At 34.3% G+C, this 11,573-nt stretch overlaps 2 protein-coding genes across 6 annotated transcripts in view; one reads left to right on the forward strand and one right to left on the reverse strand.

Annotated features, from left to right (window-relative positions):
* Window positions 1–3,491, reverse strand: part of LOC18604307 (laccase-1) — an 83,325-nt gene extending 79,834 nt beyond the window's left edge. Inside the window, exon 1 of the mRNA XM_018117007.1 lies at window positions 3,324–3,491. Within this exon, the coding sequence (XP_017972496.1) occupies window positions 3,324–3,491 (168 nt within the window). The remainder of the gene's footprint in view (window positions 1–3,323) is intronic.
* Window positions 5,891–11,209, forward strand: LOC18604308 (pentatricopeptide repeat-containing protein At4g02750). 5 transcript variants are annotated; one of them, XR_001927190.1, is made up of 4 exons: window positions 5,891–7,468; window positions 7,946–9,291; window positions 9,392–9,636; window positions 10,891–11,209. XR_001927190.1 is itself a non-coding variant. In XM_018117889.1 (2 exons), the coding sequence occupies exons 1-2, from the start codon at window positions 5,969–5,971 to the stop codon at window positions 8,750–8,752; spliced, it is 2,307 nt and encodes a 768-aa protein (XP_017973378.1). In that variant the 5' UTR covers window positions 5,891–5,968; the 3' UTR covers window positions 8,753–9,294. The 5 variants fall into 5 exon arrangements, 1 of the variants encoding a protein (XP_017973378.1); XR_001927191.1 differs by lacking the exon at window positions 10,891–11,209 and having other exon boundaries at window positions 9,392–9,397; window positions 9,479–9,731; XR_001927188.1 differs by lacking the exon at window positions 10,891–11,209 and having other exon boundaries at window positions 9,392–9,731.

Here is an 11,573-nt window from a genome sequence, read left to right on the forward strand (position 1 = left end):
CCTTGAATTTTCACACTTTTCCCTTGAATTTTTCTACCTAGGGTTTTGTTCTTCCTTTTTCTTCCTTTGTTCTTGCTTTGGCCGGCCATAAGAATGAATGTGGAAGAGTTCAAATTGGCTTTATAAAGGAAAATATTAAATGGACAAAAATTTACCATGTGTCATCATTCCATTGGTCCATGTGTCATACTTACCCATTTAAGCAATCTCTCTCCACCACACATTTTTCATGTTTATCCATTTACAGGATGAATAAAATCCCATGGCCTTGACAAGTGCTAGGGCAAAATATTTACCGATTTGCCCCCGAGGGGCAAAAAAATTACGATTTTGCCATTATACTTCGAAATGTACCGGAATCAAATTATTTCTATTACTTTTCAACCTTAAATAACACTAATATTGATCGATATTAACCAAATGGGGTAAAAAAACTCATTTTTTTAATCGAGCTTGACAGGGTCTCACACACAAGCAACACGAAACGACCATCCGTGCCTACCACCATCCCTGTAAGCAACATACATAAATCAATGCACAACAGGCAGGAATCACAAGCAAAACAAAACCACCATCCCTGCTGGCAACATGACATCACAACACAACAAGCAGGACAATATCAATGTCCCTGCTTAACACCATCCCAATCGATATCATACATAGTCAAAGGGATATGGACTCACTCAATCTCATATCATTTCATTGTCCTGAATCACCCACTGACAGATCATATTCATCATTCAGCATACATCGTAAACAAGTATTTGCTCCTCTCAATAACCATCTATAGTTCATAACAATTCATTCATTTACTTGCATATAGAGCATTATTAACCTCAAGTACTAAAATCCATCATGATTCGTATTAACATCACTAGTCATTCGTCATTTCCTCATAACAGGAACTCGTAGGCACATGGATTACATCTAGCCTAGGCTCGGTTCCTCTAGGCATCATATACATTTATACATTACTCATAACATTTTCTAGTCTAGACATAACATTTGTAGACATACATATCACAAATATAACACATCGTATCCATACTATCATAGGAAGCATACATGGACATTAGTCATCATGCTCCTAGTTCATAGAAATTCCCATTCACCTCGATAATACGAGTGTTCCTCTTCCACTACTTATATAATTCAGCTCACCAAGGCTTTAGTGTCAACTCAACAACTTAACATTTGGAAAATGGCAAAATTCTTACTCCTCATTGTCATCTAACATTAATAATGTAAAATCATCAACATTTACACAATAATTCTCTACTTCATAGCTAAATCCCAACTTTTGAATTATTTTTAGCTTTCAAAAATAACTTAATCTCTAGCAAATCAACATACAAGCTCAAATTCTTCAAATTCTTCAAATTATTTACCTTAGATGTTGATTTGGCTCATTTAAACTCCAAATCCCTAGTAACATTCAAGCATCACTAGCCAATAAGCTAAAACACAAGATTTTCAATTAATAAATGGTTTAAATTGAAAATAAGTAGGTAAAAAGCTTTAAATTTACCTTTTGATTGATTCCCTAGCCTCAAAAACACCTTCTCCAAGCTTCAAACTCGAGTGGGGGATGAGGGTTTTAAGAGAGGGATGAGAGAGCTTTGTTTTGGGTTTGTTTACAAATGGGCGGACTATTCAATGCTTTTTTTTTTTTGCAAATTCGCATGCAAGTATTGATACAATTTCACAAGTTACCCTTAAATCTATCGATACATGAGGCAATGTATCAATACAAATTCCACAAAATGCTTTCTCAATAGAATTCATCCAGAATGTTCCACTCTTTAAATCTATCGATACATTAGAGAATGTATCGATAGAAATTACATAGAATGCTTTCTCATTCAAATCTATTAATACATTTGGACAATGTATCGATAGAAATTGCATTCATTATTGTGTTTTTCAAATTTATCTATACATGAGGCAATGTATCGATAAAAATTTCCTAAAATATCCCTCTTACGTCCTTCCTGCCTTTAATGTATTGATACATGGGGCTCATGTATTGATACTTCTTGTCCAAAATGTACATTGTCCAACCCTTAGAGCTTTCTAGCTTAAATTCCAAACTCCCATTTCATCTCTAAATTACATTCTCATCTCTATTCATCATAATTCACTTAATATCAACACATAAGCTCATTACATACTCCAATTGCTCATTCATGCTCTATGTCACATAACATATCAATCAAACATAACTTAAATTGCTTACATGCCATACTCATCTAAGTGCTAAACAATGCATTATATCATTCCTGTGCCAAACATATGCATAACATTATTTAAGCTTTCACATACTCATTCCTTTCATAATCATTTCTTTATGGACATAGGCACATATGTAATTTCATAAATATACATATTAACATTCAAATTGGCCCATAAACTAGTTCAATCTTTCATACATAGCCAACATCGAGATCGAGGGTGTTACAAATGTGAAGATGCAACAAACAGTTTACATGATTTATGAGATTAATGTTTAATGCTTGCATGATTATATGATTAATGAATGAATTTGAAAAGCTTGGTTGGGTCTAGCGAGCTATAATTGTCTAGGTCTTTACATCGATCATGAACCCTTAGAAACAAGTCATGATAATTAAATATCTTGGAGACCAATTTTTCCATCCGAGATCTTGGTACTCTTCAATATTTTATGGGCATTGAGGTCACTCACTCTCCCATGGGTATTTTCTTTCTCAGCAAAAGCATATTACTAATCTTCTTGATCATACTCACATCAGTGGCGCCAACATTGTTACTGCTCCCTTATCTACCAACACCAGCTTGTCTTTGAATGATAGTTCTCACTTTAGTGATGCCAGTGAGTATAGGCATGTTGTTGGCAGTCTTCAATATTTTTCCTTTACACGTCTAGACGTCTAGATATTGCTTATGCCTTTAATCGCTAATCACAATTTATGCATTGTCCTACAACAAATCATTGAAGTGCTACCAAATGTGTTCTTCAATATCTCAAGGGCATTCTACATCATGGTATTTTTCTCCGTCGTAATTCACTGCTCACACTTCATGCATTCTTCAATGTTCATTGGGTTGGCAACAAAGATGATCACACCTCCACAAGTGCATAACTTTTATTTCTTGGCAACAATCCAATCTTATGGAGCTTGCAAAAGCAACATTCTATTGCATATTCCTCAACAGAGGGTCAATACCGTGTTGTAGCTTCCACCATGATTGAGATATGCTGGGTTCAATCTCTTTTACGTGAATTATCAATTTTGTTCTCTCAACTACCAAAAATGTATTATGACAATATCAATACTACATACTTTTGTGCCAATCATGTCTTTCAATGTCGCATGAAACACATTGAAATTGATTTCCACTTTGTTTGGGACAAAGTTCAATGTCAACAACTTTGAGTCCCCCATATTGCCTCTACCAATGAACTTGTGGACCTGCTCACTAAACCTCTTTCTCATCAACAATTTCTTCATCTATCTTTTAAGATTATTGTTTTTGGTAAACCCACCATCTTGTGGGGGCATATCAGATAACCACAAATATTTATCCTATACTTATGGATTATAATTTGTAAATTATTATTTGATTTATATTATCTTAATAGAAAAATATCCCTAGAATTGAAGGATTCAATTCCAATGTACTATGTGTATATCTACTAGTTTGAATTATTAATAAGATCAGTGAAATTCTATTCTCTATTCTATATAATATGTTGGAAATAATTTTTTTAAATTAATAAAACAAGTGATATTGATTACTTACACATAAGCATTGTTACAAAAAGAAAAATCTTGTATTCTGAATTTGATATTATATATATATATAAGGGATTCTTAATGATTTAGGAGAAAATCAAGCTAACAATATCGTGATCTAACAAACTCATACTAATTTAACTTATAATCTATACAATTGCTATAATTATGTTAACACTCCTTTAAACTCAAGGTGATATGATAGATATCAACTTGAGTTTAAAAAAAAAAAATTGAAAAATAACTTGAGTTTAAAAACTAATTCTTGAAATTGACTAGGAAGATGAACCTTGGTAAAGATCAACAGTTTGATTTGAAAAAGATCCAAAAGTCAAATGAAAAGGCCCTTGAGTCACATGATTATACACAAAATGATATATAATCTTAACACGCTTGGTGTGCCATGAAAAACATCATTGTTAGTGATCTAGATAACATTATGATTACCATAGCAAAAATAGTGGCAAAAGATTGGATGATACCCATATCCACCAATAATTGACAAAGTTAAGGTTCCTCTAAAGTAGCATCCCAAAAAGCATGATAGTTAGACTTAGTACTACAACGGACAATTACAGTTTATTTCTTACTTCACCAAGAAATGATTGAATCGCTCAAAAAGAAACAATAACTAACGATTAAGTGACAATTTGTAGGATCACTATCTAGTGAAGATGAGAATACTAAGATAAAACTAGAGAAGAGTGAGTAAAGCAATGAAGTACTTGAAAGAGTGTGCTTTTGATATAGCAGAGAATACATAGAAAAGCTAAAACATGAGATTAACAGGGAGCAGCCATGAATTGGTTGACTAAATGAACAACATTAACAATATTAGGCCAACTCACTATGAGATAGACCAAACACCCAACCAATTGGCAATATAAGGTAGGATCAACATGAAGAGTATCATCCATCAAAGTAAGTTTAGCATTACATTCCAAGGGAGTGGACACAATTTTGCTATTGATAATAACAGCCTGAGAAAGCAAGTTAGATGTATAGTAGTTATCAGAGTTGGAGGATACTTCAAGCCTTAAGAAATAACTAAGAAAGCCAAGACCTTTCATTTCAAATTATTGACTAAAATACTATTGTAAATTTGGAATGTAAGGCTTATCATCACCTGTTACAATCATATCATCTACATAGAGAAGAAAAAGAACAATACCATGATAAGTATGTTGAATAAATAATGCAAAATCATGAGAACCGGAAGTAAAACTAGTGTAATTGAATTTTGAAAACCAAGCTCTTGGTATTTGTTTCAAACCAAGAGATCAAGAATGATTAATAAATCAAGCCTTATAAAAGATAATACATGATTAATTGACATTTTTGAATTGACATTGTAAGTGCTAATGCTTTTCTCATACATAACCAACTTCCGAGCTCAACCTCTATTTCATAGATAGGAACTTACCTTTTTATTATATAGGATAAGATCCAAATTCATTAGTTTACTGAGGGTGATGGAGCATTATCCCTCATATTTGAACAAGTGTAATTTTATCATTGTACTTTCTAATTTGATTAAGAAATGAAAAAAAAATACTATTTGTGAAATATTCTATTATCATTAACTTTTGATCATTTTTAACTAAATTGTAAAGTATAATAGTAAAATTGCACCCGTTTAAAAATGAATAATAAAGTTGAACCATTGTCCAAAGTTGAGAAATAAATTTAAACCTTATCGTATAAATTTAAGTCAAATTTAAAATTTATATTAAAAAATAAATTTAATTAAGGACTAATCACATTTAAAAAAAAAAATTGACGACGATTCTTCAGAATTATCAAAATACATGTCCATTGAGCAAGCAAACCCTTGATCTTAAAATCCAATTTTAATCAAAATTCCTTATGGAATAATCCGATCCTAAAACTTTCATTTTGCGATATTTATAATATAAAATGCAATAAAATCAAAAGTTTTTTATCTTAATCTTTACAAAAGTTAAAATGAATGACTATTTATGAAAATAGAATAGGACAAAAGTAATTATTACATAATTTGATTCATAAAATGAAATAAAAAGAGAATAGAATATATTAGGAAGGACTCAATATATTTTTTAATCATTGAAGCCATTGCTAAATAAAATAATTGGAAGTCGAATATAAGGCGCCAGAGGAAAGCGCGGGTACCAGACTTTTAAACTTTAGCAAAGGGCGAGCTGAAAAATGTGATGCTGAAAGCAATGCGCGGGAGTCACCGTTGCAGACAGTTACATTCCATCAGCAAACTCCAACCAAAGCCAAACCACTATCCATCAAAGAAAGCATTAGCTCAGAAGAAACACAACTACAACAAACCCCAACCAGTTGTTGACTCCGACATAAAGCAATGGAACCTAGCAATATCTACCCACATGCGCAATGCCCAGCTGGACTCAGCTTTCCGTGTCTTTAACTCAATGCCACGTCGAAGCTCTGTTTCTTACAATGCCATGATATCTGGGTACCTGATGAATGATAAGTTTGAGCTTGCAAGAAACTTGTTTGATGAAATGCCTGAGAGAGACTTGGTTTCTTGGAATGTAATGATTAGTGGGTGTGTAAGGAACAATAACCTTGCTGCTGCGAAGGAGTTGTTTGAACAAATGCCTGAAAGGGATGTTGTTTCATGGAACGCTATGTTGTCTGGATATGCGCAGAATGGTTGTGTTGACAAGGCGAGAAAGATTTTTGATAGAATGCCTACTAAGAATTCAATTTCGTGGAATGCTTTGCTTGCGACTTATGTGCAGAATGGGAGGATGGAAGAGGCTTGTAGGCTTTTTGAATCGAAGGCAGATTGGGATTTGGTTTCTTGGAATTGTTTGATGGGTGGGTTTGTGAAGACAAAGAGGTTCATTGATGCTAGAAGGATTTTTGATAGAATCCCTTTCCGAGATAAAATCTCTTGGAATACTATTATTACAGGTTATGCACAGAATGGTGAGATTGAAGAAGCTAGGAGATTGTTCCATGAGTCCCCGGTTCGAGATGTATTTACGTGGACAGCAATGGTGTCAGGTTACGTGCAGAATGGAATGGTTGACAAGGCAAGGGAATTTTTTGAAGAAATGCCAGAAAAGAATGCTGTTTCATGGAATGCAATGATTGCAGGGTATGTGCAATGTAAGAGAATGGACATGGCTAGGAAATTGTTTGACAAAATGCCTTGCCAAAATGTCACTTCTTGGAATACAATTATCACAGGGTATGCTCAGAGTGGTGAGATAGCTCATGCTAGGGAATTGTTTGATCGGATGCCTAGGCGTGATCCTGTGTCTTGGGCAGCCATGATTGCAGGTTATGCTCAAAGTGGTTATGATGAGGAGGCTTTATGCCTTTTTGTAGAGATGAAAAGAGATGGAGAAAGGTTGAATAGGTCCTCATTTGCATGTGCCTTGAGCACATGTGCCCATATTGCTGCTTTAGAAATGGGGAAACAGTTGCATGGGCGGCTGGTTAAGGCAGGATATGAAAGTGGGTCCTTTGTGGGAAATGCACTTCTTTTAATGTACTGTAAGTGTGGAGGCATAGAAGAAGCTTGCAGTGCATTTGAAGAAATAATGGAGAAGGACGTTGTCTCATGGAATACAATGATTGCCGGTTATGCAAGACATGGATTTGGCAAAGAGGCTCTAAAGGTTTTTGAGTCAATGAAGGCAGCTGGTGTCAAACCAGATGATACCACTATGGTAATTATTGTTTTTGTATTTTATTTGACTGGCATGTAAACATAGTCAGCCCACATGTGATGAGCATTAAATTCGTTTTCTTTAAAATCATCATTCCAAGCATTCACAAAATAATTTCATCCTAGCAACTAAAATAGTATAATTAAATATTATTCACATAGGCTACCCTTAGTGGTTGGACTTGAGGTTCACAGAGATGAGAGTTAATGTGGCTTTCCATGTAATCGTTATATAAAAATCTCTGGACTTCAATAAATGTAACAATAGTCTTTCTGAGAACTGGAAGGGAAGTTTTAATCTGATGCAATCACCGTCTTCAATTTTCAATGGTACCCTTCTTTGATAAAATTGGTGTAAATAGTCTAGGAGAGACAATTAAACTTGATGTCTTCAAATCCAGGAAACTCTAAATGTGGAGTTCCTTTCTTCTAAATCATACAGTTCCTAGTTTTTAACTTGTACAGTTTATTGTTTCAGGTTGGAGTATTGTCTGCTTGTAGTCATGCTGGCTTAGTGGATAGGGGCAGGGAATATTTCTACTTTATGAACCAGGATTATGCCATAAAAGCAAATTCACGACATTATACTTGCATGGTTGATCTTCTCGGTCGAGCTGGCCGATTGGATGAGGCCCTGAAGTTCATCAGAAACATGCCTTTCGAACCAGATGCAGCAACATGGGGTGCTTTACTTGGTGCAAGCAGAATTCATGGCAATACCAAACTAGCTGAAATGGCTGCTCAGTTGATTTTTGAAATGGAACCTGAAAATGCAGGAATGTATGTTCTTCTCTCAAATTTATATGCAGCTTCTGGTAGATGGGCCGATGTTAGTAGGATGAGATTGCAAATGAGGGATACTGGTGTGAAGAAAGTACCTGGGTGTAGTTGGCTTGAGGTACAGAGCAAGATCCATACGTTTTCAGTTGGAGACTCATGCCACCCAGATAGGGATAAAATCTATGCCTACTTGGAAGAATTGGATTTAAAAATGAAGCAGGAGGGCTATGTTTCCTCAACAAATTTGATTTTGCATGATGTAGATAACGAAGAGAAGGAGCACATGCTCAAGTATCACAGTGAAAAATTAGCTGTGGCATTTGGTATTCTCTCTATACCTGCTGGAAGACCAATACGAGTGATAAAAAACTTACGTGTTTGTGAAGACTGCCACAATGCCATCAAATACATATCAAAGATTGTGGGTAGGTTGATTATCTTAAGGGATTCTAACCGCTTTCACCATTTTAGGGAGGGTTCATGTTCTTGCGGGGATTATTGGTGACTGGTGAGAGTTAAGAGACTGTTCTAAGCAGAAAAGCTAAGGATTGATGCTGCTAATTTACATGTCTTTAATCAACAAATTTTTTCATATATACATATTTTTTGGATTCTTGTTAGATGCTTCCAAGTTTGGAAAGAATAAGGTGGACAGTTCTGCTGCATCTGGAAAGAGCCTAGTTCCTTGAAGGCTTCATCAACATATAGAAGTTCAGTAACTTTAAGATTATCATGATATTTTTTGATGGATTATGGTTGATTATTTGGAGCTAATATTGGCCCATGATCAATAATGGGAAATTAAAGATACTATAAAGAAGGTCATTAATTTGGGCATCCATCGCGGAAATGTCTGTTTTGTGTACTTGGCATGTGAGACAAGATTGTGCCATGTTCTAGCTTGCTTTGAATCTGAGTAAGCTTGGGGATCAATTCATGATAGAATGGAGAGAAAAGTGTTGGTTGATTTTTAAGTTGAATGTTTGAATGGTTATCCTTTACAAAGCCTTTTGCATAATGCTGAATAAAGAAAACTTTTCACAGGTATATTGATTTTTTATATTGTAATATGAATCATGACTCCTCCTTTGTTAGTGTTTAATTATTGAACTGCCATTTCTTCTCATGGGCCTTGGCAATGCAGGTTGAGGTAGGATATATGACTTCACATAAAGAACAGGTTTTCAGTTTCACATCCTTCATGTATAAACTGTCCGTTTGCCTTTCTCAGGCATCTGTTTTGGAGTCGTGGGGCAAGAGCAAGTTCAGGAAAATTCTATGCAGATCTTAGAAAGGAGTTTGAGCTGCCGCATGACTATGGGACAGAAAAGATAAAAACAATTGCAAACTGATCAAATCAGTTGACAAGCATGGTTAGAGGAACAGAAGGTATTAATGATAGATCAAATTGTTTCCATAATAAATGCTAGTGTGTAAAGGAATTCTTCGTGCCATTGGTAGCTTATTGTATCTCATCAATATTATATTTTGCCTACTATTTTTCACGTTGTTATCTTAATGCTTAATCATGTTTAGCAATCTAGTTAGCAATCAACGATGCAGCTGTTGCTTATTTGCATGAAGAAAACTAGAAATTATAGTTCTATGTCCAGGGAAAAGGCTTTCCTGTTCTGAAATCTATTGCACAGCTTTTTGAAGAATTGAGTTTGACTCACTTACAGTGGTTCTTAATGTCCCACACAAGGTGGGAACAGTCAAACATCTTTGCTTCTTAATCCCTTGTTTGCCCAGTTCATGTTCCTACTCGAATTGCAATATTGCAAAGTAGCTTCTTTAAATTCACCAAAGATTAGAGAAATCTCTTTAATTAATATAAGCAACCATCATAAGCCTTAGTAACTTGCATGGTTGTATTGTAAATCTACCATTTTATGTTAATTTACATATGGAAGCTATTTATTGTTCATTAATGCATAATAATATAACCTGGCATAACTGGTCAGCAGAAAATAGCTTCAGTTTCTATTTTGCGTGTAATTATTGCATCAACCGTAGTTTTACTACTTGCTGCAGATTTCACAACATATTTCTTTAAAAACTTACGTTAAGGTCCACCATTTGTAAAGCTTCCAGATTTAAATCTTTGATCTTTTAAACCGCCTGGTGGACTAGTGATAGTGTAGATTATATGTTTTGCAAATCAATCAGTTTGGCTACATAGATATATCATAACAGTTTATGCATTTATCTTAATAAAGTTCCTTTTTATCTTCAAGTTCTTGCAATTACATATTGATATTAACTTATATGATAAAGTGTATAGAATAGATATGTGTCACAATAGAAATTACAAAGAGAAGAGTTGTATGAAGTCCTTATTGTATCAAAGTATTATTCTTAACTTGTTCTTAGTTGATACCCTATTAATACTAGATATTGGTAAAAGTTGAGAGATTAACTCATGTTATATTTTTTACTTGTGAAGTAAGCAATCTGTTTCATATATTGAAGTATGGAGATACTTGGAGTTAACATTTAGATGCATGCTTCACTTTTCCCTTATAGAGAAGTGAGAAAACTAAGATTACTCTCTAGCTAGCATTCGATTTGGCAACAAAGGCAAACCCCAAATCACTATTGATATTTTTCTAACTTGACATCTTCTATGGATCATCATTGGAGACCAAACACGTGGACAACTTGAGATTTGCAACAACCCAAGTTTGGTGGTGTAAAGGTGTTCTTGTGATAAAGAGAGGAAGCATTGCAAACAAGTAAAAGATGTAACGGAAGCAACAAAGAGGAAGATCGAAGCAGTTCTTAAAGTATTGAGTGTCGTAACAGGTGGAAGAGAATAAGAAGAGAATTGCTGAAGATGTATAAAACGGTTAGAAAGAAAAGTTTTGCGTGAGAATGAGGTAGTTCTGGGAAAGTCCCTTAAATGAATTGTGAAAGATCTATATATAGTATCAAAGATCGCAGTTACTCAAGAATGGGTTTTAATGCACGTAATGAATAATGACTTTAATATTAGGTGATCGTTACTGAGTTTTAATGTTGAATAACGGTTAGAAATTCATTATGTGACTATTAAAGTAATAAATTTTATGATCATTAATAACATAATGAGATTTATTTGTCAGTAAAAAGTAAATGGAAAAAGTATACAAGAAAAGTTGTACGAGAACAACTTAAAGAAAAAAAATGTACGTGAACAAGCATAAGAGAAGAAAGTAAGAGGGAGAAATATTTGTACTTTAAGAAAAAGTTAAGAGCAGACCTCTTAACTACCTTCATATCTAACCCACCAAGTTAAATTGGTCGAAATATCACAAAATGAAAGTAATCCACGAACTTGCCACTCA

The sequence above is a fragment of the Theobroma cacao genome, chromosome 3 (assembly GCF_000208745.1).
Source record: "Theobroma cacao cultivar B97-61/B2 chromosome 3, Criollo_cocoa_genome_V2, whole genome shotgun sequence".
In the NCBI taxonomy this organism is placed as follows: domain Eukaryota; kingdom Viridiplantae; phylum Streptophyta; class Magnoliopsida; order Malvales; family Malvaceae; genus Theobroma; species Theobroma cacao.

Excerpts from the sequence above, each read along its gene's own strand:
- LOC18604308 (XM_018117889.1), top strand. The coding sequence starts at position 5,969 with ATGCTGAAAGCAATGCGCGGGAGTCACCGTTGCAGACAGTTACATTCC. Across the intron at positions 7,469-7,945 it reads AACCAGATGATACCACTATG|GTTGGAGTATTGTCTGCTTG; the intron begins GTAATTATTGTT and ends TTATTGTTTCAG.